The following is a 27,403-nucleotide window of genomic DNA, read 5'->3' on the forward strand; positions in this document are numbered from 1 at the left end:
GCTTTACTTTGCGAAAGAACATACAAATTTGAAAACTTAGAGATACGAGGTTTCCACCCGACTACGACGAGATATAGTTCATATCCAGCAGAAGCAATAGATCTCCATCCCGTCACAGAGGCGCACGGTTGCTTTGGTCTGCCTAATTCATTATTGTGATGAACTGCTTTTGCGGTTTCCCTTTCTGTGCACGAGTCTTGTGTGCAATCTGTGCATGATAGGGGATGGAGATTGTGAAAGCTGTCGACGTCTCTTCATAAAGGTGTTACTGGGGGAAAAAAGTATAATGACATGTTCATTGCAAAGCTATTGATTGATTTTAATGTCTTTGATAGTGACAGAGGGCTGAGTACTTTAATCAACGGCAGTAGGAAGAATTCAAAGGCGCATAACACGCTGGCTTTTTGGCGAGAATGCTTGTCGTCATCCGTAGTCGCGCTAATAGGCCGGTAACTAAAACGGAAATATCACAAGTGGCAGTATACAAATATAGGTTGGGGCTGGAAAACAATAATTGTGCTTTGAATAATCGTCAACTTTGGGGTAAAAATGTATTGCAAAAAACGTTTGATTAGTAGGAGTGTTTTATGATAATCAATTCAACCAAATTAGCGTGCGCAGACGATCTTTGACAAACTGCTCCCAGCCTTTCCTGAGGACACTAAGGAGGATGGGACGATAAGCCATCTTATCATTTATCATGATAAAAAACACTCAAGATAATTGCTGATCTACATGCTCACAACGCCTCGCAACACAATTTCTGCTTCTAATATTTGACAATTCTACCAATGTTTAGTTTGTCATAAGAGGTAATAAAAGTCCTCAAATTGTCACTTTAGAAATGTGCAGATACCCTCTATACACTTAAACTTCATGTTGGTTTGTTTACTGTTGAGTGAGAAAACAATGTTGCACATTAAGTTAATCATCTGGGGACCCCCCAAAATAATTTGGGGACCCCCCTGGGGGTCCCGACCAACAGGTTGAGAACCACTGCTGTTGACAACTCTCTTCGGCACCCGTATTTCCCCCTGTGGGATCAATACATATATCTATATACAGTATATCTAAACAAGTGATGCACTTGGCATCGCAACGTTTTACATGGCAGCTTGTGTATAGAAAATGCATTTAATGGTCTGAGATGCTCCAGTGCCTCGCCTCCTTCCGCTTGACTTCTCGTTGCATGACAGTGACATTCTTGTCTTTATTCTAACCCAGATCCATGCTCAAGGGCGTTGTCTGTCACTACAAGCTGTATTATTAACGCTGCGCTATTGAGACCCTAGCAGGACTAAACTGCTGGATTCCAGTCAATCACTTAGTAATTGTTTAGCATTGACGTGATGGGACGATAAGCGATATTATCGTTTATCGTGATAAAAAACACTCACGATAATCCTATCGTGGAGATTTCATTTATCGTGATATCGTCCTCCGTCATGCACTGCGATCAATTCACCTTTCATTTGCCGAGCTGCACATCCGGTACCACTTAAACCCGCTATAATTGGTAAAAGGTACTTATAATATACGTACTTGATAGTCTTTTTTTCACTCTCTATCAAATGTCTTTGCCAAAAAATAGCCGATCTGCAAGCTCACAACGCACCGTGTTGCGTCACATTGCAAGCTTGTAGATCTGCTATTTTTCGGGCAAATGTTCCACCCCAGGATAATGGATTTTGGTTATGACGATAATATCGTAATTTGCGATTTCTCATTTTCATATTGTCCCATTCCTAGTTATAGAAACGACATGCAGCATTTTACTGCACTGTACTGTACTGTACTGACATACACAGAAATGGACTGAATGAGCAACGGAGAGGGAGAGAGAGAGATAAAAAAAGAGTCGGGGAGAGCGAGAGAGACAGATATACACGGAGAACGCAGGTTGTTTGATGTTAACGTTGTCAGAGATTATTATTAGAACATGGATGGTGGCAGAGAACCTGCACTCTGCTCAGCATGTAGACTGGATTGGGACGTTAACCCATTTAGGCCTAGAATTATTATATTGCTTTAACCAGTGAAAAATAGCAGATATACAAGCTCACAGCGCGGCACCGAGTGCCGCCCTGCGAGCTTGTAGATCTGCTATTTTTGAAGAAGTTGTGAAAATGTGTGCAAATCTTTGAATATATGTATTTTCAAAGCGAACGTTTGTAACTCAAATTTTGCTTCTTGGGGGGTCCCTGGAACTAAATATTTTGAGATGGGGGTCCGTGGCCAAATACATATCATTTTGGGGGTCCTTCACATGAAAAGATTTTATAACCGCTGACATGGTAGTCTCTCAAGAACAGACTATCAGATCTGCTATTTTTTTTGGCAAACGTTTCGCCCCAGGATAATGGACGTTGGGGATATTTTGATTAACGCGATAATATCGTAAATCGTGATTTCTTTGGTCACAATAATCGTGATATGAAATCTTCATATCGTCTCATCCCTAACCACACATCACATTCACAAGGCCTTAACCGGCATTCTGCGTACGTTAGAGGTATACATCGCACCAGTGTACTGTGATGTCAAAATACGTACAGGTTGGCAGGTCTGTATTTCGTACCGTGCATTATGTTCTGTGCAAAATATTATAATAATCAAATCGGATTGTGTTTTTCTTAATTATTTTTTTCTCTGGCCTGAAATCTAATGCGATACAGCCCCAAATCTTTGACTATATATAATTTTAAAGCAAACCCTTTTTAACTCAAATCTTTGCTTCTGGGGGGGTCCCTGGAACAAAACATATTTTGAGATGTGGGTCCGTGGTCAAATACATATATAATTCTAGGTCTCCTTCACATGATTAAACACTTTGAGCACCACAGATGAAGAAACATACTTTTTTTCAGAAAACCATTAGGATTTGAAAGACACTTTCAGCTATTTTTCAGGCGTTAATGGCTATGAAAAAAATAGAAAAGTAATGCATTGTACAACATTGTCAGGTAATAAATGACCACAGTTCTGCATTGTCCCGGGTCATTGTGTGGAGATGGGTCTGGGTAGTGTGATATGTAGGGCACTCCCTCCCTCATTGCAAGTGGTAGCCATTCCAAAATGTGCCTCCCTTTAACCCATTCAGAACGGGTACACCTTACTGTGTATCATTATTTTATGCTTTAACTATTGAAAAATAGCAGATATACAAGCTCACAGCGCGGCACCGAGTGCCGCGCTGCAAGCTTGTAGATCTGCTATTTTTTTTTTTAATCGTGAAAATTCGAATTTTGACCCGATTCTATAAAGTGTCTTTTGAATCCTTCTAAGGTTTTTTGAAAAACCCTATGTTTCTATGTCAGCAATCTGGCCAGCCATCGTCAAGGAAAAGGTCCTTTTCACTTAAATGGAGCTCAGTTAGTCTGTTCGTGAGAGACTACTATGTCAGAGGTTCTCAAACCTTTTCATGTGAAGGAACCTCAAAATGATATGTATTTGGCCACAGACCCCATCTCAAAATATTTAGTTCCAGGGACCACCCAGAAGCAAAAGTTGAGTTACAAACGTTCACTTTGAAAATACATATATTCAAAGATTTGCACACATTTTTACGACTTTTTCAAAAATAGCAGATCTACAAGCTCGCAGCGCGGCACTCGGTGCCGCGCTGTGAGCTTGTATATCTGCTATTTTTTAATAGTTAAAGCATCCACAAATTTTAGGCCTGAATGGGTTAAACTGACAGCACATTTTATCCAATCGCGGTGCAGCATTTCATTTCGCATCGACGAAAGGGTCAAGGTCACAGCGCCGCGGTCAGCATTCAGCCCGTGCTTGTATGTGGGTCATATTCTGACCCCTACAGAGAACTGGCATCCATGGGAGTGCTTTTCTACTTATTGTGTAGCCTGTGTTAGGTGTGTGGGGCTGTAAGTGCACCGACTGTGCAGCCACTGGCTGACAAAAGAAAAAAAGGCAAATCAAAAGTGGAACACTCAATATCGTGACTGAACTGATAGAAAGATTTCATGTAGGGCAAGATCTTTGAAAGATAAGAATATTTCATTTATTAGACAGCAGACACCCTGCAGTTTCAGGTACACCGAAGAAGGCTGATAGCCGAAACGTTTGTTTCTCATCCATGCAATAATAAAGATAGAAAATACAACTCTTGCCACTGTGTGCGATCCATCCTCCAATGAATACATTTATTCTCCCCCCACACTCCCCAACACGCACGCACGCACGCACGCACACACACACACAATGATTTGTTTTTGAATAAATAAAGAGAACAAATGACAGAAAACATAACCGTGTGAAAAACACCTCAAATCACTTATTTTGCATACACTCGCTCACTCATAACTTAGTACATTTTAACTCTCAACACATTTCCACTTGATTAGACAGACGGTGCAGGTGAGAAAGGGAGCGACGCTCGTGAGCCAGATTACAAGCGGCCCTCCGATTTTTACTGTAAAGAAAGGATTGAGGTTGGGGTTTCTGGTTGGAGTTGTTTTGCCTGATTAATACTCGTGTGTTGCGCGCCATAAATAGCCGATTTCCAAGCTGGGTTGCACGGTGTCTTGTGAGCTTGAAGATTGGCTATTTTAGGAATAACTACTACTAAGTATAGCTCAGGCCTTAGGGTTACGGTAAAAAAAAGTGGCATGGTAGAAATGCCATTTATAAAATTAGCTGTCGTAGGATCTTGATGTCCTCCCAAGTGTGTGTGCGTGCGTGCGTGTGCATGCGTGTGTGTGTGTGTGGAGCTCCCCTATTACTCAGCTAATTAAAGCGTGGCCTCTTTGCTGTGTGGGTGGATCAATAAAACTCACACGCATAAAATAAAGTGTGTCAGTGGGGCGGAGTCACCACAAGGCACTCGAATGATTCCAGCGTGTATCTAACTCTCAAATACCTGCAACGCGCCCGAGTCGCGTTAGATTTTAACCATTTTAACCATTATTTTATGCTTTAACTATTGAAAAATAGCAGATATACAAGCTCACAGCGTGTGTGTGTGTGTGTGTGTGTGTGTGGATCATGTGTACCGATTTTTGTGACATTTGAAGAAAATATGTAGGAAAAGGAGGAAAAAGGGTGTTTTGGAGAAAATTCAAGATGGCGGAAAATCTATCATGGCGCAAATGGGCGTGGCCTATATGGGGAGATGCGTCATGACCCAAGGAATCCAGGGAAAAAATATTTTTAATTTTCCGACCTACGGTTCAAGAGTTACAGGCCAAAACGTAAAGTGGGGTGTTATGGCGCCACCATGCGGCCAAATGACACAATTATTTTTTATTTAATCCTTGAAATCATTATGAACCTCCTCTCCAAGTCTTGAAACTCTAGCCCCTATGGTTTGCGAGAGACAAATAATTGGATGTGAGTTTTTGCGATTCCCATTATAAGTCAATGGGGAAAATTAATTCACTAATAAATTAATATAAATTAAACTATTGAACCTTTCTCTTAGCAAGTTACTAGCCCACGATTCCCGAGTAAGCCGGTCGATTTGACATATGGCGCGAGTGTGTGGTGGCAAAACTGTGGGACTAGTAGCGTGCCGAAGTTTAGGAAGTTCAGGCTACATACACACAGACACACAGACAGACAGACACGGAGACCCACACAGCCACGTATAGGGAGCCTGTGTTCCACACAGCTCCAAAAAAATAGCAGATCTACAAGCTCGCAGCGCGGCACTCGGTGCCGCGCTGTGAGCTTGTATATCTGGTATTTTTCAATTGTTAAAACGGTCAATAATCCTAGGCCTAAATGGCACACAGGTTCAGTCCTTTGGCAACGTGTCCATGCACTGCAGAGTGTTCCTGTTGGACCCTGACCTGTCCAGATCACAGCACCCACCGAAACACTGTTTCCCAAACGGTGGGTTGGGACCCGTTTGGGGGTCGCGGACCAATGTTTATGGGTCACTCGAGTAAAAAAAAAATCCCATTTTATTCTCCCAAATATATTGTTTTTATATACATAAAACATGCCACGAATATAAGGTACTGGGAGTGAAAATTATGAATTTCATGTAGGTAATATTATAATGTAGTAGGGGTGCTTCGGATGAAAAATATATGTATAGGGGTGCCCCGAGCCCAAAACGTTTTGGAACCCCTGCTCTATTGGGATAGAGTGGCCAATATAGATTCAACGTCATTGATGATAGAAAGAAAATATTCATATTGTACTTACCCACATTATTCTTCTGCGTTTTTCACAACAATAAAGACAAAGCAAAGTATGATAGTTTATCGTTCTAATGTGCAGCCAAGGAAGTTGAGCGAAAACGTGGCAATTACTGTTAACTTGTGGTCCTTAATATAATAATGATAACAAATTCTGGCCATTCCCCGTGGTCTTCAGTGTTTCCCGCCGAAACGGGTCCCACGTTCTCCTGAATTCCTCTCAACATAAGTAGTTCAATCAGCTACGGCCTGGCATCCTTATTTTAGATTTTTCAAACTTTTATTTATTCAAAAATAGCCGATTCATTTGGCTACTTCTGATTAGCCGAAGTATAAAATGGGTCTTCCGTGGTTTCATACAGTAATATGAGGTCAACGACTCGTCGAGTACAGTGCAAAACTCTGGTCATGCACAACAGAGGAATGATTGACCATGAAGAAAAAAATTATACAAATAAAAATATGTTTTTGCGGCCTTAAATAGCATAGAACAGCTGCCACCTTGCCCCTTGTGATCACATTTAGTTGCAGCAGCCGTATTTGGCCCAGAGACTCGTAACACGGACTCACAGGCTCTAAAAATAAATATCATTTCTCTTCTCGATACACCGAGCGGACAATTTGTCTGTTTCAGGGTATTCGTTCCAGTGCCAGAGCAGCGGCTGCGTGAATGCATGTGCGCGTGGGCATAATTAAGCCATTTAGGCCTAGAATTATTGAATGCTTTAACCAGTGAAAAATAGCAGATATACAAGCTTGCAGCGTGGCACTCGGTGCCGCGCTGCGAGCTTGTAGAATGTAGATCTCTATTTTTTTTTAAAGTCGTGAAAATGTGTGCAAATCTTTGAATATATGTATTTTCAAAGCGAACGTTTGTAACTAAAATTTTGCTTCTGGGTGGTCCCTGGAACAATATTTTGAGATGCGGGTCTGTGGCCAAATAAATATCAGTTTGGGGGTCCTTGACATGAAAAGGTTTGAGAACCACTGACATAGTAGTCTCTCAAGAACAGACTTAACTGAGCTCCATTTACGTGAAAAGTACCTTTTCTTTGACGATGGCTATAGCCAGATTGCTGACATAGAAACATAGGTTTTTCCAAAAATCTTAGAAGGGTTCAAAAGACACTTATAGAATCGGGTCAAAATTCTAATTTTCACGATTTTTCAAAAATAGCAGATCTACAAGCTGGTGCCGCGCTGTGAGCTTGTATATCTGCTATTTTTCAATGGTTAAAGCATAAAATAATGATACACAATAATGTGTACCCGTTCTAAATGGGTTTTAACTGTGCACAAACGTGTGCATTATTTGTGTGTGGGGCAACAACAGGGCAGGATTAGCCAGAGCGTGCAGACTGAACCGGGCCAGGGGGAGATATATTTGGCTGTGCGCTTTTTTTTCTTCTTCTTCTTTTTCACACAGCAGTGCACAGAAACACAATGATGTGGGTTCGCCTGTAGTGAAGGAAATGCCAGATGGCCTCTGTGTAATCAGCAGCACAGCTACCACAGGTGTTACTAGAAACAACGGTCTTCTGGGCGGCCGGCCTTCTATTTGTCTTTCTGTGTGCAGCGTTCATCAGTATGATGAAGCGTTTTTGTCTCCACCAGCCGAAGGTAGGGGGAGAGTATGTTTTCGCCCCTGTCCGTGCGTGCGTCCGTCCGTCCGTCCGTCCGTCCTCCAAGTTTGTTAACAGCTAATCTCCGACACCGTTGGCCCGATCGCTGCCAAACTGAGCACACACACTCCCTGGATGCCAAATCAGAACCTCTGCCCCACATTTTTTAAATCAGCCTCATGGTGGCGCTATAACAGGCCGATTTGTGTGGCCTGGTTGTTACCAGCTAATCTCCAGCGCCGTTGGCCCGATCGCTGCCAAACTGAGCACACACACTCCCTGGATGCCAAATCAGAACCTCTGCCCCACATTTTTCAAATCAGCCTCATGGTGGCGCTATAACAGGCCGATTTGTGTGGCCTGGTGGAGACCTGTGCTCGGAAGAGCACTGCTTCTAGTTTTCAATCAGGTTTGTTTCGTGATGGCGGGCCTCGGGTGGCACCGGGGGTAAAGTTCCTGCCCACCACTGCAGAGATCGGGGGTTACCTGGCAGTAGGGTTGTCAAAGTTATTACATAATCGTCTAATCGCAATTATTTGACATAATCGCAATTATTTTGTGATAATCGTCATAATCGTTTATGTTGAAAAATGTTTATATATGTTCAAACCTTTAAAAAATAGTGGAAATAGCCGATCTACAAGCTCACAACGCAACACGTTGAATGTATGAATGTTCTTTTTAAAGTGTAAAGTTGTCAAATATGTTCTTAATTTCTTTGTATATTTAGGTTATGTGTCAGATCTGCCATGTGCAACTTCAAAGCCTACAAGCCAAACAAAAATGTAATTGTCAACGACAAAAACACAATTAAATTTGAGTGACAATTAATCGTCATGTAAAATGTCATAATCGTGACAGCCCCTACATGGAAGTCCATCAAAGTTCTCTTTATCTCCGAGGCAGGAAACGGAAAGCACCCCCCAGATTGTCTGTCCGTACGTACGGTGTTCCTGCATGGGTCGACACACGTTTGTGTGTTGAGTCTCAACTGTTCAAGGAACATTCTCAAAGAGAACACCAGCACTCACGGAATAGTCCTATAAAGGCTCTTTTTTTATTTTGCATTAAGGTTGGCATGGTATATGCTGCGTAGCAGCCAGTAACAACGAACGCGTTTCGGCGTTTCACGCCTTCATCAGCGTTGTATACTGTGGGCTTGGGAAGTGTCACATTTTATAGTGTCCTGTAGGAGCGACAACTTCCTCTGTCCGTGTAGCAAACAACTCCCACCCAACATTGTACATAATATGCAAAGACAATTAAATAATTCATTGCTCTATACACATCAAAAAACATAATTCACATAGGAGTGAAAACAAATAAATACATCAGTCTGAGTCTGTTCTAATAAAGGGGTCTACTTAAACAATTAAATTCATAATCAATAAAAGTCTCAACTGTTGACACACCCTTGTAATGACTAAAAACATCCACAAAGTTGACAGTAAATCACCCCTTCCTTCCTTTCTCGATGCTTCTCCTTCCAGTGGGCATTCCGACCATCAAGTGGTGTGGAGCCGAGGGCGACTACAACGTGATGGTGATGGAGCTGCTGGGCCCCAGCCTGGAGGACCTGTTCAACTTCTGCTCCCGCAAGTTCAGCCTCAAGACCGTGCTGCTGCTGGCCGACCAGATGGTAGGACACACAGGGAGAAATACACTGGGCTGACCTTTTTGTTTACAGTACCCCCTTATACTGATTTCTGAAGCCAAGTAGCCCCTTCCTGTACATCAAAAGTCCAGTTCCCATGCCAATATGTTCAAAATAAAACTGCATAATGGCAAATAAACATTGCTTTCTATTCAATAACAGTTGTACTAGTCAAGGTATTGAATTCAGGGCCGGTTCTACGAGGGTGCTGAGGCCTGCTTTGCACCCTCATTTTGGCCAAGGAGCACCCCCACCTCTCAGTAATTCCCGAAATTTACATTATAATACAGTAGATCAGCATTGGCTGGCCACAACCGGTTTGGCACACACTCCCATTGGTATGCAAATTTAGCCTTTTGTTTTCACCTGGCCGATTTGAGATGGGTATCCTTCACTTAAAGCATAGCACCCTCAGCCATTGTGGGCTGCCGCCGGCCCTGGTATTGATGTCATTTGGTTTAACAATTTACAGATGAGCAGGTTCACACAAAGACTGTCAATGTTTTATCATTAGATAGATACCTTTATTATCCCAAGGGGGAAATCCAGTTTTCCAGTTGTAGCATAGCAGTATACAGTATTTACAAAGTTACAGAGAAGTAAGAAAAAAAAGAAAAGAAAATGACCATAACAGTGAAATACGTATACCCATTTTCTAGTTAAAATTGACCATAACAGTGAAATACGTATGCCCATTTTCTAGTTTTTAGTTTTTTCTCACGTACCCCTTACAGTACCCCTGCGTACCCCTAGGGGTACACGTATCCCATTTGAGAAACACTGCTATAGATCATCACAACATCACAAAACAAGATACTTCAGAGGTCAAGAACAATCAAAACGGCTGCGTGGGCTGAGGTGACCAGCGAGTCGCTTATCACCGTGCGCCACCTAAACGTGGAGCATGGATTGGCCTTTAGGCCTCCTTCAAGACTTCAAGCAATTACATTTTTTTTTATCACAGTGGCAAATCACAACAAGTTGTCTCAACACACTTTTACATAACAGAACACAGACCCCACATTGTCCCACACCCCGGGCCAAGCATTCTTGCGATGGTGGCAACAAAAATGGGTCCAGAGTGGGCGGCCAACTGCTCTCCTAACTCCAGGGCTTTGTGCTGGTCTACTCTAAACTATCGCCTCTTTCATCTCACACTGGACTAGAACAGTGGTTCTCAACCTGTGGGTCGGGACCCCCAGGGTGGTCCCCAAATTATTTTGGGTGGGTCCCCAGATGATTAACTTAATTGTTTTCTCACTCAACAGTGAACAAACCAACGTAACGTTTTAAGTGTATAGACTAGAGCGTGTACAGTATGCACATTTCTAAAGTGACAATTTATGGATGTTTTAATACATCTAAAATGACAAATTAATCATTGGAGAAATGATCAAATATTGGAGGCAGAAATTATGAGGATAGCAGATCTACATGCTCACAACGCCTCGCGCTGCGAGGCGTTGTGAGCATGTAGATCGGCTATTTTCACAACAGAACCGTGTTATACAAAATGTAATGCCTCAACTCTTAGTGCTCGTCAGGGTGGGGGGGTCCCCAGTTAAAATATGTCGCGGCCTGAAAAGGTTGAGAACCACTGGACTAGAACACGTCTCCCCCCCCCCCCCCCCCCCCTCTTCTACCATGTATTTTCCTAAAAATTCACATGGTCAAATTCTGTCATCGGGTTTAAAGGCATCTCTGATTCGTGGATGCTTTTTTTGTTGTGTTGCCATGTGGAGGTGATATTCAAGGCTTATGAAACATAAGAAGAACAAAAAAAACTCCTCTGTTTCCTCCCATGTGTTCATTTTTACAGGAAAATATTTTGTCTCAGTCTTTTGAATAACACACCATTAAGTTTTGGTCCTATTTTAGTCATCTGGATTTTTTTAGTCTTAGTCTAGTCATGGTCAACTAAATATCAAAACATATTGAGTCTTTTAGTCTTAGTTCTTTAGTCCAGGGGCCTTCAACGTTTTCAGACCAAGGACCCCTTAGTTGAGAAATAAATGAATCAAGGACCCCACAACCTGTTCATAGATTCCATATAGTTTGACAGCACAAGTATCAGTGTATGTTGGATTCATGTCAATTTGTGTTTTCAGATATTTAACCATTTGAACCGTCAATACTTAATAAACTTGACGTTTCACTCTGTACTTAGTCTGCTCTTATTCCCCAGTACACCAAAGCAAAAATAAAAGAGCTACAAGCTCACAACGCCTCACAACGCCTCGTAGCGGGAGGCGTTGTGAGCTGGTAGATCTTCTATTTTATATTTAGTCAAACAAAATTGACCGTATTCACACGCAGCCAATCAGAAGCTTCCGTGGGCGGGTCTTGCCCTACCCAAGATGCCGTTTTGCGCTTCTGATTGGCTGCTTGCTACCCTATGCGGTCATGTGATCCAAGTTTGCCACGGTGTGAATATGGCTTAAATAAACGCTCGTTTCCCTGCCCGTTCCAGATCAGCCGCATCGAGTACATCCACTCCAAGAACTTCATCCACCGGGACGTGAAGCCCGACAACTTCCTGATGGGCCTGGGCAAGAAGGGCAACCTGGTCTACATCATCGACTTTGGCCTGGCCAAGAAGTACCGCGACGCGCGCACGCACCAGCACATCCCCTACCGCGAGAACAAGAACCTCACCGGAACGGCCCGCTACGCCTCCATCAACACACATCTGGGCATAGGTAACGCATGCACACACACTACTAGGGCATTCACCAAATATTCGAATATCAAAGTCACTATTCGACGTTGTTCACCGAAGTCGAATATTCTCCTTTTTTTTGTCAATGCCCCTGGTAGATGAATTTGTTAATGCTCTATACCAGGGGTTCTCAAACCTTTTTAGGCTATGACACCCAAAATAAACATATTTGAACTGGGGACCCCCACCCTGACAAGCACTTGGAATTGTAGGTATTGCATTTAATGTGACTCGGTTCCACAGATAAATATTGTGAAAATAGCCGATCTACATGCTCACAACGCCTCGCGGTTGCGAGGCGTTGTGAGCATGTAGATCGGCTATTTTCACATGTAGATCGGTTATTTTCACATGTTATTATACATGTGAAGATGTATATAATGTTATTATATACTTTGAGGTCGAATAATTCGGATACTAAAAATCACTATTCGTGAATGCCCTAACACACACACACACACACACACACACACACACACACACACACACACACACACACACACACACACACACACACACACGCGCACGACCCCCTTTCCCACCTGGTGTTAACAACACGCGTCGACCCCTTGGGATGGGGAAGCTAAAAGCTAAAGGGTGTATACGTGGACTGGAGGTGTAAATGCATCTCAGATGCACCGCCGACCAGGGGTGGCTGGCTGACTTGGGAGTCACATTCTGATGGAGAGTAAATCGTCACTGTCGGGCAGAAACCTCGTATCTCCAAGTTTCGATTTTTTTCCCCCCGTAAAGTAAAGCCCTGCTTCATCGTACAAGACTGTCGCACAAAACGAGCGAAAAGAGCAGATCGACAAGCACACAACGAGCGTAGTGAGCTTGTAGATCAGCTATTTTCACTAGTTTAAATCATTTATCATTAAAACTAGACCAGGTCACCTGGTCGTGCCAGACCCGCAATGAAAACTAGTATGGCACTGAACTAACACATGAACACACAGGATTTTATAGTCTCAGCAACAAAGCGTAGTGAGCTTGTAGATCGGCTGTTTTCACTAGTATGGCACTGAACTAACACATGAACACACAGGATTGTATAGGCTGAGCAGCTGGAAATGTTTGTGAGCTTGTAGATGGGCTGAGGAATTTATAGTGTCAGCAGCTCGTCAGCCAACTCAACTCAGCTGGTCCTGTACAGGTGACGGCACTCAAGGCAATCAGCCCAGCAAGGGAAGGGAGGGGCAGATGAGCAGGCACACTGAGGAAAAAAGGGACAGGCACACTGAGGAAAAGAGGGACCGACAGACCGACCGACAGACCGACAAAGCCTTATGTAGGCCGACCCCCTGGGTCTGGCAATGATAAATACAAAACCAATGGTTTTGGACACAAGTTTTCCACCCAACAACAACGAAATACAGTGCTGCTCCCATTCCCCATATGACTGTGTGATGTGAAAATAATAGAAGTCTGTTGTATGGAGGTATCCTGCTAACTAGCATGCCGCGCAGATTTCACAAACCAAAGTTGTAGCTTTCGTTCATCGGCCACTTTAGCTGGCTGTGTACATCAGGGGTCTTTGATGGGTTTTTTTTCTGGCCAAGGGACCCCCACTATGTTGTATAAATTGTCTTGCAGATTAAACCTTTTCATAGATTGCATAGATGTGTGTACTAGTGTTGTGTTGGATTCATTTGTGTATTTGCAGACGGTTAACCATTTAACAGTCAATGCTTAGAAAACATCATCTGTCTGCCCCACACACACACACACACACACACACACACACACACACACACACACACACACACACACACACACACACACACACACACACACACACACCAAAGCTCACAAACGAGGTGGCGTTTCCCTCCGAATAGGGATTCTAGGGTTCAAGTGGTTAATGTAAAAGAAAAACGTCGTATTGCAGAAAGATTTGGCGGCCCCCAGCTGTTGTAATAACTCTGAAGAGGGGTCCCGGACCCCCCGTTGAAGACCCCTGGTTTACATTTTGTAGCTATTGCTAGCCAGCCAGCTAGCCCACTAACGATAAACTACTGTCTTTTGAATCTAAGGTTTTTTGAAAAACCTATGTTTCTATGCCAGTGGTGCTCAAACCTTTTCAAATGAAAAATGATATGTATTTGGCCACGGACCCCCATCTCAAAATATTTAGTTCCAGGGACCACCAAGAAGCAAAATTTGAGTTGCAAACGTTTGCTTTAAAAATACATATTCAAAGATTTGCAAATTTGTGTTTTTTCAAAAATAGCAGATCCACAAGCTCACAGCCGCGCTGTGAGCTTGTAGATCTTCTATTTTTCAACAGTTAAAGCATTCAATAATCCTAGGCCTAAACAGGTTCTTAATGGTGAGTTTGTTGTTGTCGGCGTCCACAGAGCAGTCCAGACGAGATGACCTGGAGTCGCTGGGCTACGTCCTCATGTACTTCAACCTGGGCTCCCTGCCCTGGCAGGGCCTCAAGGCCGCCACCAAGAGGCAGAAGTACGAGCGCATCAGCGAGAAGAAGATGTCCACGCCCATCGAAGTGCTCTGCAAGGGATACCCATGTATGTGCCGTTTGATTGATTGAAGAGTTTATTAGAAGGTTGCATAGGAGAAAGTACACAGGAACCACTTTATGGATCTCATATAACTTTGAAAGACCAGTACGGATGGAACAGTACTTTGCATAGCATACATTTATGTTTATGTTTATTAAAGGATCCCCATTAGAGACTCACGAATGAGCCTCTAGTCTTCATGGGGTCCTGAATCAAGCAAATACAATACAAATATACAATTAAAAATACAAATTAAAGTGAAAATAAAATAAAAATCTATTAATAAATTAAAAATAATAATTAAACAGTCCAGTCAAATTTAAGAATACACAAATAAAGTTGCATAGTTATACGTTACTTGGCAAGATATTTCTTGATATGTGTTCTTACTTTGTTATGGATTATATGTTTTTCGGCAGAGCATTCCAGAGTTCTATTGATCTATATATACCAGTAAGCTTAAGACAATTTGATTTTGGTGCCATTTTTGTTCTTAGTTTACCAGAAACTGCTCCTCTGGTGTTGTACCCATGCTAAGAAGTCATTTCAAACTGTTGAGCCAAGCTAGATGACTTATTGGTGCTAATAGTCCAATCTGTGTTGAACGTGATTTGTGGAGCTGCCTCTTGTGTTGTAATTGTGGACATGCCTGACGTTTAGGAAGTATTTTGTCAGGTACATGGGTATCTTGGTGGCAGCTGTATGCTGCAGCTCAACAATTCAAAACATTCACATTGTGTTGCTGCTGCCGTTGGATCGCCAGTGTCATTACATAACTACGCATGCACACACACACACACACACACACACACACACACACACACACACACACACACACACGTGTTAACACACCCACATAACTCAGCAACCTCTCTGTCTTCTCTCTGTCTGTCTGTCTGCACTACAGCGGAGTTCGCCACGTACCTGAACTTCTGCCGCTCGCTGCGCTTCGACGACAAGCCAGACTACTCCTACCTGCGGCAGCTGTTCAGGAACCTGTTCCACAGACAGGGCTTCTCCTACGACTACGTCTTCGACTGGAACATGCTCAAGTTTGTGAGTTGACAAAACTGCCCAAAAAAGGATTTAATGTTTCTTTTGTAGCTCTAGTCGTGGTTTTCGTTAGTTTGAGATACGATGTACTCCACTTGTTGAAAAGATACAAAGGTTTCAAAACCTTTTTTTTTTTTTGCTGACGCTACCTGCATAATCGATGTATTTTGTTGTATGACAAATAGCGAAAGTGAGCTTGTAGATCTACTATGTTTTGGGTGTTTTTGAAAAGGAAAAAAATAAAGAGTTTAAAATATGTTTTTGCGTTATTGTGGTTAAAAATGAAATAAAAAATTATATAAACCAGGGAATTTTGTTATGGGCCTGGCATTAGATAAAATGCTGAAACAGGCATCTGATACCAGTACGACTCCCTAAATCGGGAGATAAGCGACCATCAGGTCGCGTACACAAACTTTAGAAGGCAATGGTAGCCAAGCAGGAGGGAATATGGAAAATGGGAGAGATCCATGTTGATGACATGACTTTAGAGATACTGTGTACCGCTTTGTGTCCAAAAATATGTTTTGCAAGAATCGGCCTCATGGTGGCGCCAGAAGAGGGCCATGTGAGAAATGAGGGGTGGCAGCCAAGGAGTGTGTGTGTGCAAAGTTTGGCATGGATGGGGGCAACGGTGGCGGAGATATGAGTAGGGCAAAAGTGTGATGTGACGTGTGACTGACAGACGGTGGAGGTTTTGATAGTAACCGCGTGTGTGTGTGTGCAGGGTGCACAGGGCGCCACCAGGGCGGTGGAGGACGCAGAGAGGAGGGAGAGGGAGGAGAGGCTGAGGCACGGCAGGACCCCCGCGGGGGGGGCCGCCAGCAGGGGTCTGGCGCCCGCAGCATCGGGGCGACCCAGAGCCGCGCCGGATGCGGCGGCCTCGTCGCCACTCAACCCCGCAGGTACAAAACGCTCACACACACACTCCACTGTAATTGCAGGCATTGACACTAAGGCTTGCCCACCTGCCCCCGGCAGGTAAATAAAACGTCAGGGCAGGTGAAGTTGGCTTTCAGGTTGCCCGACCGGGCAAGTGCTCATTTGAGAGGGGACACAAATGTCTATAAACACAACACGAGATATCTGTCTAAACATCTGAACGTGGCCAGTGTGCTGTGTCTTCTGGTCTGTGGAATGTAAAATAAGAGCTCTATTTAGCTATAATGTGCTGTTTTTACTGTTGCTACATTTAAAAATATAAAATAAGAGTGAAACCATAGACATATTCAATCATAGCTAAAGTATTTGGTATTTGGATTTGGAGGTATTGAGGTATGACATTTTAATCGAACAGCCCAGAAATAAGTGTTAAATTGAGCGTTAATTAAAATCGTACCCATCATTTTATAATGGACGATTTACTTTTCGGGCAAGTGGGCATTACCTTCGGGCAAGTAGAACATGACCTGTACTTGCTGATGGGCAAGTGCCTCTGAGACCTTAGTGTCAACCCCTGAATTGTATTTCTTTTTACACCAGATAGGCCTAGACTTATTTAATGCTTTAACTATGGGGCTTTTAAGCCGCGACATCATTTTGTAGTCAGACCTCCAAGCAAATTTATTGTCAATATCTGTCCCTCGCTATTTCAACAGATCCGAGACAAAAATAACGACTGAAGTATAATTCTACCACTTTCCTTTCAACAACAAAGAGAAAAAAAATGTGTAAATAGTAAAAAGATTCGCTTTTTTGGGGGGCAAAAGTTCTCCTCTGCCTACAAAATGATGTCAGACTTAACGGCCCCATTGAAAATAGCAGATATACAAGCTCACAGCGTGGCACCGAGTGCCACGCTGCGAGCTTGTATATCTGCTATTTTTGACATTTATTTTGCAGGTCTTTGAATATATCTTTTTAAAACACGAACATTTGTTAGTCAAATATTTGCTTCTGGGTGGTCCCCCTGGAACAACATATTTTGAGATGAGGGGTCCGTGGCCAAACACACGTCATTTTGGGGGGTCCTTCACATGAAAAGGTTTGAGCACCACTGACCAGTTTTCTCTTTTCCTGTCTTTTCTTTCCATGCGCCAGGTCTGGAGAGGGAACAGAGGAAGGTGGCCATGCGTCTGCACCGCGGCGCTCCCGTCAACATCTCCTCGTCGGACCTGACGGGACGACAGGACTCGCGCATGTCCACGTCTCAGGTAAAACGCACGTGACCAGCGACCGTAGCGCCTCAGCAACACTAAACGTAGCTACCGTACAGCAACGGTTATCAAACTTTTTCATGTCAAGGACCCCCAAATGATATTTATTCCGTTGCGGACCCCCATTTAAAAAAGATGTTGTGCCAGGCAGGGACTCCCATTAGAGAAGATGTATGTAAAAGAAAAAGAAAGAAAAAAGGTTGATATTTAAGAAGAAGATTGTAGATTGTACAAGCTCGCAGCGAGGCACTAAGTGGCGCGTTTTGAGCCTGTAGATCTGCTATTTTTGAATAGCCAACATGTAGGCTAAGGTGACGTTAACTATGTTTGCTGGGACCCCCTGGAACGCCCCCAAGGATCCTGAGGGTCCCCGGACACCACTTTTAAAAACCACTGTACCTGACAACCAAAAAGCCTCATACTTATAGTTTATTTCCTTTACCATTGTCTTATTTTTTTAAACGACAGCGGTTGTGTTTAAGAGCTAAAACGATGGTTCCTGTGTGCTCAGTCAGTCTCACTTCTCCTCATTGTTCCCCTAAACAGGAAGTGAGGTTTTTCTTCTTCTTTTTTTATTTTATTGTTTTGTCACAGATACTTAACCCATTTAGGCCTAGAATTAGAAGGATTCAAAAGACACTTATAGAATCGGGTCAAAATTCTAATGTTCACGACTTTTCAAAAATAGCAGATCTACAAGCTCGCAGCGCGGCACTCGGTGCCGCGCTGTGAGCTTGTATATCTGCTATTTTTCAATAGTTAAAGCATGAAATAATGATACACAAAATGTGTACCCGTTCTAAATGGGTTAAACTTCCTGACATGCTGTGGCCTTGAGCAGTGGTACTCAAACTGTTTCACGTTGAGAACTTTTGAGAGAACCTCTAGCCTTGAGCTCTCTCGTCCCAACCTGTGCCACGCACTGTTCTGGTAGCTGCAGAGCTAGGAGAACTGCCCATATATGATTTCTCATTCACGTACCGTCTATTCTTAGACGCAGGTCTATTCCAGGGTCTATTCCGGGCAGAGTGAAGCCTGGGTGTGGGGGCTGGTAGAGAAACCTCCAGTATGCCAGTAGCAGGAGATGAATCTGGCTGCTTGCAAAAATAGCATAGCGTTGCCGTTGGGCAGAAACCTCTTCCATATTCTAACCTTTTTTGTTTTTTTTTATGTGAATTAATACTTATCATAGTGCACAAAAAGTATCAAAAGTGCAGATTTACAAGCTCCTGCAACGCGTTTTGAGCTTGTAGATCTGCTATGTTTGCTGTTTTTGAATTTTAATCCTGAAAGTAACAGTTTTGGAGATATGATGAACAGAGACGATATTTAGTGGCCGAGTGATTAAGAAGGTCAATGTTTCTCAAACTTTCAAATGTCAAGGTCTCCTCTTAACTCTGACAGTGTACAAATGGAACCAAATGAACCCTAACGGGTTCATTTGGTTCCATTTGTACACTGTCTAGAGTTACAGACTTGTATGGGTCAATTTAGACCCCCATAAAGGAACCCACAGAGTCCCTGGAATCCACTTTGAGAACCATTGAAGTAGGTGACTCTACTACACTTGTGTTAATGTGTATCAGTGGATGACATAAAGTCAGTCAAAAACATCATTAGGGATGCTCCGATTGAACACCCACCGATCGATCAGTATTGGAACCCATACAACCCGATTGGACAGTCCCCAAACTCGATCCTTGTCACAAGTGACATACTTTCAACTGGAGTGTTAACCCAACTTGCATTATTGTAAACCATCCTTGTTGGACAGAATCTAGACACGACATTCATTGTGTATAAAAAATGGGAAGATATGGCCATTGTGCTCCAGAGCCTAGGGAAGGTAGCGTATAACGTGGAAACAGTGCCACCACATGGACTGAGTTGAACCTGCCCTTTTTCCCCCCTTCCCATCTCAGACAAAGCCAAATCAAATTGTTAGTGGTATTTTACAAGTTTTGTTGATTAGGTGGTACTCGATTAGTCAAGTGCCTGTGCATGTTTATAGCCTGAACTGTAAAGCATACAGAATTATCTATTCGACATATTTGGAAGGTGACCAGAGTTGATGTCCCTGCACAGCTTGTGTTTTGTGCAGCCACCAACTGCCTCAAGGCTCTACTGAACACATATCACCGCTGTCGGGTGGAAACCTTGGATGTCCAAAACCGTTATTTGTCAGGAAACGGAATAATGTTTTTTTCTGAAATATTGAAAACGATATACAGTATACCTGGCCACAACCTGGCCACAAAGCTCACAACGCGACACGTTGTGAGCTTGTAGATCTTCTATTTTCAGAGAGCAACCAAGTCTGTAAAATCAGCCATTACGACACCATCAACGCCCGACAAAAATGTTTTGTCGACAAAATCAACTGTACATTTAGTCGACTAAAATATTATGATATTTAGACGACTAAAACTAAAACATTTCAGATGACTAAAATATGACTAAAGCTAAATTGCATTTTATTCAAGAGACTGCAACTAAAACTAAATCAAAGATTTGCTGCCAAAATTAACCCTGTTATGGTACCATTGCTACCCGAGGCTCTCGACTCCGCACACAAACGACTGGTCTTTTTGTGTGTGCAGCGACGCCCCGGCCCGATGAGGTCTCAGCTCATGAATAAATGTCTGAATAATTAAGATCTGTTTTGCATAACCCAGCCGTGCCACTACCATGCGAGGCCAAGGGGACAATGATGAGCTGCAACGTGGAATTGAACCCCCCTGTGGTGAATGTTATTATGACGGGGCGAGGTCTCCATCTGTCTGTGCGTTGTAGTAGCTGGCTAACCCATGAATGAATTCCAGGAGGGAGATGATTTAGTTAGATTGTTGAGCGCCGAGTGTCGTTGAACCCCCTCTCCATTCCTCGTGTACTTTGTACACCGTCCTTAACCACTCTCACGCTCTCACGTCCCCATTTTTGGAGCTTTTCACTATTCGTTGGCTGTTATATTATATTAGGAACAACTGCCAAGAGATGGAAGACATGTCTGTGAGTGTATTTTCGTAGTATAGGTTCTTCCCCCTTTTTTGTAACCTGGGATCAGTACCGTTTTCAGCAACCTCCGGTTCCGTGCACCTCCTAAATGATTTAGTTTGGTATAATCGTTTTGTATTCTAACTCCTAGCGCAAGACTAAACTAATGCATTTGCATCATGTGGGGAACAAATACAAAAACTAAAACTGATCATGCAGCTCAGTTTTAGAACGCATACCAGGCTTTCCTCCGTGGTGGAAAGCCGGCTGACGCGAGCTCACCTTGTTTTTAGAACCAATCATTTTCAGCCCTGGAATGCATCTCTGTCGCGTTAGATGTCGCGTTAAATTTATATTTAACCATAAAATAATAGCAGATCTACAAGCTCTGATAGATCTGCAATTTTTTTCCACCCTCACCCACTTGAGAGTGGATCCACTGTCACCCACTTAAAAATCTCCTGCACAAGATTTTTTGAAAAATCTTGAAAATGATTGCAAATCTTTGAATATATAATATTGTTTTAAAGTGAACATTTGTAACTCGAATCTTCTAAGGGTTAGCCTAGTTCCAGACCCTGAATCGCTAGCCACACCCCTTAAAATTTTTATTTTGGCGATTCAGGGGTCTAGAATTGCTCTCATTGAAGAGGCCTTCCTCGTTCGAAAATCCGATACGGCGAATCAGCGTCGAAAATGAAAATTGAAAATGAAATGTCAATTCAGGCTGAGTGCCAGGCTATCTCAGGGTCCCTGGAACAACATATTTCAAGATGCGGGGGGTCTGCGGTCAAATACATATAATTCTGGGGGTCCTTGACATGAAAAAGATTGAGCACCACAGATATAGAAACACGAAAATAAAATCGAAATTAGAAGACATCTTATCGTATTCTTCACATCATTGTCTTAACGGGTTAACACATGTCATCCATTTGTCTCTGTCTGTCTTTCAGGGATTGTCTCGCGTCACGCCCAGCGGCCTCCAGTCCGCAGCGCCGCGATGAGGCTCCCCTCCCTCCAACGACACAAGAGAGAGGGGCTCCACTCCACACACCACAGCCTGCACCACATACACACACACACACACACACACACACGACTCTGAAACCACCAACTAACTGCACAAGCATCCACACTGGTGCCCGGCGAATCATTTTAATTGGAAAGCGGCGACGCAAACCCGCCGCCGTCAGCTTGGGCCGAGGCTTGACGTCGCAACGGTGGGCACGGCCCACACACACACACACGCGCACGCACATGCACGCATGCACACACACACACTCACTCCTGCACAAGAGTTTGTCCGTGCCCTCGTTCCCTTTGCCTTTGACAGAGGAAGAGAGCGGGTCTGGTGATGGGGAAGGAAGGAGGTGACAGGCGGGGAGGTTGACTAAACCACCACCAGCAGCAGCACACACACACTGCCCCCCGTCCCCTATCCCCCCCCCCCCCCTTCTCCGCCTGCCCGCCCGCCCCACAGTAAACCACAAAGATAAAACGTTGAACGACGTCAAGTCAGCGAAAAGCCATTAATTCCTGTTCTCCTTCTCTCCTTCTCTCTCACGCGTCTTATTTTTATTTCGTTTTTTTTCCCCCGGGGGGGCGTTTGTTTCATTCTCGTTCTGTTTCTGTCATTTCGACAATTTAACACCCCGTCTGACTGAACCTACCTATACCCCACATTCTCTTGACTTGGTCTGCGTTTGACTTTTATTTAGTTTTTCATGGAGATTGTCACTTCTGTCCTCTCGAAAGCTAGTGTGATGATGTGGTGAGTGGGATTTTATTTGATCATGATTGCTTTTAAAGAGGACTAGATATGAGGAGGTGCACAGCACACAACGCCTCGCACCGCGAGGCGTTGTGTGCTTGTTGATCGGCTGTTTTCGCTACTTTCGTGCGACGGCCTTGTATGGTGAAGCAGGGCTTTACTTTGCGAAGAAATGTACAAATTTGAAACTTGGAGATACAATAGAGCCAACTGGAGAAAACCTACACTCCATCAATTCCCCAATTGGCTGTTGTTGTTTTTTTTTCTCTCTTTTCTTTTTTTTAGAAAAGGTGCGTTTATGCTTTGTGTTTACAAGGAGGACAGTTCCTGGTGTTTTTAAAGTGGGATATTGTGCGTTTTTAAAACATTTGTCAGGTAGGGCTTCGGCCTCCGGTTTCCGCATCAACTATGTTTCCCTATGTTTTATGTGAATTGTAAAGTACCGAGTCAAAAGAAGATGAACAGGATGAAAACAGCTCATTTCTTTGCTAAACGCTTTGATATTGTATTTTCATTTTAATTTGCTTGCCTTTTTATAATTAAAAGGTGATTTTGCCGATTTTAGCTTTTAACCTGAATCCTATCGTCGTGTTTTAAGGGAGATAACGAGAATCTGACACGACACTTTTTTACCAAAATGTGTTTTTGTTGAGATCTAATTTCACTGGAGATCGAATTAACTTCTGGAGATCTCTGATAGCCGCCTACATAAAGGATGCCTCGGCATGTGTGCCCAGGCTGCCCACGTGTTGGCGGGTTAGACATCTCCTTTCAGAAACCTTGCCATTCAGAAGATTGACTTCCATTATCCTAAATGGAGGTGTCACCTAAACCTAACCTTAACCCTAACCCTAACCTCAGTGGGGGTATTTCTGAAGGGGGATGTTTCTAAGTGGGGGTGTTTCTGAATGGAGGTCTGCCCCGTATCGGCGGAACACAACCTTTAGTGGCGTCTCATTTTAAATGTTCGTCCTGCGCGCGGAATTCATGTCGTTATTTTTTAGTCTTTGACAGTTGAATGGAAACGCGGTAGCCGCCGTCGAGTCGCCTCTCGCTCTCTTCGGGTCATGTGCCGAGCAGGGGGCGAGCTGTGAATTAAAAGCCTGCAACGTAGATTTTTTTTTCCACATCGTACGAATTATAGGACTTGGTGGGTTTTTTAGCCAGTTTTTAGTCATCTTTTTTTGTGTGTGTGTGTCTGTCTTGCGTGTAAAATGGCATTGTAGGTCTGCCTTAGTGTATAGAAAAAGAAAAACAGAAAGATGGAGCTCTTGAAGCAGAGGACTTTTTCGTTTGTATCATCAGTCGTTTAGATACTCCCCTCTCCTGCCTCGCTAGCTACACTCTTAACTCATCGGACTCTCTCTCTCTCTCTCTCTCTCTCTCTCTGCACGCCTGTTCGCTTAAGGACACTTTTCCGCATCCGGGGGTTAACATTGGTAGCCAACAGTGAAATGAGCCGGTAGCGTATCAATTGTCTCCGGGATGCTTTTCGACAAGAACCTCTCTTCTTTCTTTTTTAAAAAAGGTTTTGAAACCCGCGGACTCCCTTTCCCGGGGGTACAGGAGGACTTGTCTTCTTATAACCACTAAGGCCATCCATTCTGCAGCCTGTTTTTGAGTCTTTAGATGGCATTTTTTGGATTGTCTTTTGTCCTGTTTCTTTTATATATATGCAAGGAAGGACATATTAACGTAGGTGTTTTTTAAAACATTTGGAAAAGGAGTCATTGATGAGGGGCAGGTTTTTGGGGTGGCTCACACAAACACCTATGGATTTAACAACTGGTGCTACGGGCAACGCACAGGACACAACACAGCCCTAAGTCCTTCCTGTTATTACACCACCACCACACACCCTGTCCCATGTCCACCAGTCATTCATTTGGGACTCTGGGGCACCACTGTACCTGTCACCAAAAAATAAGAGGGGGGGGGGGGGAAGACTTACGAGAGGCATGGCGCTTCTCCTCCCCAGCGGAGATTTCAGGGCGTACATTTGCTTAGGCGTGTCACTCGGTGTGGTAGAACGGTTTGTTTTATACTGTACATGTACTGTAGGACTGGTTATTTAGATGGGAGAGGGATGTGGGGGGGGGGGGGGGACAAAGGATTGATGCATACTCCACTTTTAAAGACAGACCTATTTCGGTTCGGCTCTGTCCAAACTACAATATGACGTGCCGAGATTGTGTGACTCCTCTTAACCGAACCGAAATCAATTTGTCTCTTAACAGTGGAGTATGCATCGGCCCAAAGGGTTGTAGTGGTGATTTCTCTCTCCTCTTTTTTTTTTTTTTTTTTTGTTTTTACTTTTTAACTTGTGTTCTTGTGTACATACGAGGTGCCTCCTTTTTGGCCAAAAAAATTAATAATGTTGCATTTTATCTTCTTGGATGTGTGTTCTTTTCTTAGTACCGTTCATAATGATCATGTTTAAAGGAATAGTTCAACCCCAACGTGACACTTTTTTCCTATTGATTATGATTATTCACTCCATAGAGATTTGAGTTCAATAATAGGTTTTGGTCTTTGTCGCATTAAGACAATTTGATTTCAATACATTTAGCCTCATTGACTCCGGAAGGAGACCCAAATGCATTTGGGGTCTCCATCTGGAATCAATGGGGCTAAATGTATTATGATCACATTTTGTATCTTAACAAACACAAAAAAATATTATTGAACTCAAGTTTCCATGGGGTTGAGTAATCAATAGAGGAAAAAAGGTCGTTTTGGGTTTGAACTACTCCTTTAATCCTCTGGATGTATGTGGGATGATCTCATGTTTTGAATAACAATTATGGTCATGTATGATGGAGAGGCTGTGAATGCTTTTAACGTCATTGTAGTTCTTACCCCCTTTTTTTCTTCTTGTATGTATAAAAAAAAAGAAGAAAAAAAAGCGTAACTTATTTCTCTTATCTTTCTCACGATGAAGTCTGCTGGGTTCCTTTTTTTAATGAAACCACTAAACCCCATATATGGTTGGCCCCGAGTACCTCAGGGCTCTATACTAGTGTCTCTTCTGTTTCCTGGTAGCTGGGGGAAAGCTTTTCACAGAAAACAGCCGATCGACAAGCTGCATGTGATCGGAAGCTTTCCCCGCGTTACGGATGCAGGGGATTTAAAGCCATTAAGACCTGGAACGACTAACTATTATTTTATGCTTTCACTTTTTGAGTCTTTGAATATTTTGACCCGATTCTGTAAATGTCTTCTAAATAAGGTTTTTGAAAAACGCATGTTTCTATGTCAGCTTCTCAAACCTTTTCATGTCAAGGACCCCTAGAATTATGTGTATTTGGCGTGGACCCCCCATCTCAAAATATGTTGTTCCAGGGACCCCCCCAGAAGCAAATATTTGAGTCACAAATGTTCGCTTTTAAAAAGATATATTCAAAGAAAATTGCAAAAAATGACCATCTGTGCTTGTATATCTGCTTTTTTTTTTTTTTTTTTTTTTTAATGCATAAAATAATGTTTAAAGTGGTTCCAGGTCTAAATGGGTAAAGTTTTTTTTTTTTCTTTTTTTTTGTGTTTTTTTTTTTGTTTTTTTTTTGCATTTTATCTGTACAGTGGGAGACTCACGACTCCCACAAAATGCATCTCTTCTTCACTGTGGAACTCTTGGATTAAACGTTGTCTCCCTCCACCACCCCACATTTTACCGTAAAGACTTCATTTGTAATGCCACTGTATTTGTGTATTTTGTGTAAATAAATTATAAATAAACACAGTTTTGGTGTTTTCTTATTTATTATGTTAATACATATTACACTAAGAGTTGTGTGCTCTCCATTACGGCTATTAGAAATGATCTTTGGTTTTTACCCTGTTGCTTCACTGTGGAATACCTGAAACATTGTAATTAATTGGATTACATTTATTGCCATGACATTTATTTCCCCCAAAAATATATTTATGCCCTGTAACTGCCCGTAAATGAACGTGGGATTATTGGATTAAAAAAATTATAACTGAAAATGCCATTTTCATCAGATATTACAGTGGGTTATCTTATGATGAGACCACTGCTCTTTTCTTGCACTCATTGGGTCTTTAGTTAAGAACATACTTCTATGCTAATGCTCTGCAAGAACAGACTTCTATGTGTCTCAGACATCATTCCGGCAATGACGGGTTTTGTCCACTAGGTGGTGCTGGGAGACATGGCATTGCAAACGGTACTGGGTTGACATGTTCTCTAGAATGTCGGTATCAGCTTTGTTTGCTTTGTTTAATGGGCTAAAACTCTAAAAGAACTCCTCTCCTCCTGAGCATTCTTCCCTGGTCAATTTAAGTCAATGATGAGTATATTTTAATTATCAATTTCTAGCCCATGAAGAAACCTTTTGATTTCTTGCACACATTTGGACTTCCATCATGGCAACTACTCAACCCAAACCTCAAGTGGTCTTGCCCATTTAAGTAGTTAATGGTTGTGCACACATGCAGGGGTGAAGAGAATGTCTGTGTTGTTCAGGACACACGGGAAATGACACCTACTGTGTGTCTAAATGTTGGTGTGACAGTGTGTGAGATGTTGCCTGGTGATAGTAAGGAAGCTACCTCTACCCAGTCAACACACACACACACACACACACACACACACACACACACACACACACACACACACACACACACACACACTTAGCCTAACTATTTAGGCCTATTCATACACACAACAAGCATAACTAGGCGGGTGCAGTTATGAAAAAAAAGCACCTAACCCCAAAAAA

The 27,403-nt window shown here is 42.9% G+C and overlaps 1 protein-coding gene across 1 annotated transcript in view; it reads left to right on the top strand.

Moving 5' to 3' along the window:
* LOC308283457 (casein kinase I-like) overlaps positions 1 to 24,293 on the top strand; it is a 46,290-nt gene extending 21,997 nt beyond the window's left edge. Inside the window, exons 3-9 of the mRNA XM_080723892.1 lie at positions 9,277 to 9,425; positions 11,911 to 12,139; positions 14,520 to 14,690; positions 15,592 to 15,740; positions 16,474 to 16,642; positions 17,778 to 17,890; positions 21,844 to 24,293. Coding sequence (XP_080580018.1) covers positions 9,277 to 9,425; positions 11,911 to 12,139; positions 14,520 to 14,690; positions 15,592 to 15,740; positions 16,474 to 16,642; positions 17,778 to 17,890; positions 21,844 to 21,894 — 1,031 coding nt within the window. The 3' untranslated portion in view covers positions 21,895 to 24,293. The remainder of the gene's footprint in view (positions 1 to 9,276; positions 9,426 to 11,910; positions 12,140 to 14,519; positions 14,691 to 15,591; positions 15,741 to 16,473; positions 16,643 to 17,777; positions 17,891 to 21,843) is intronic.
* The last annotated feature ends 3,110 nt before the right edge of the window (positions 24,294 to 27,403 follow it).

The sequence above is a fragment of the Nannobrachium achirus genome (genome assembly GCF_963921795.1).
Source record: "Nannobrachium achirus genome assembly, chromosome: 4".
NCBI lineage: Eukaryota > Metazoa > Chordata > Actinopteri > Myctophiformes > Myctophidae > Nannobrachium > Nannobrachium achirus.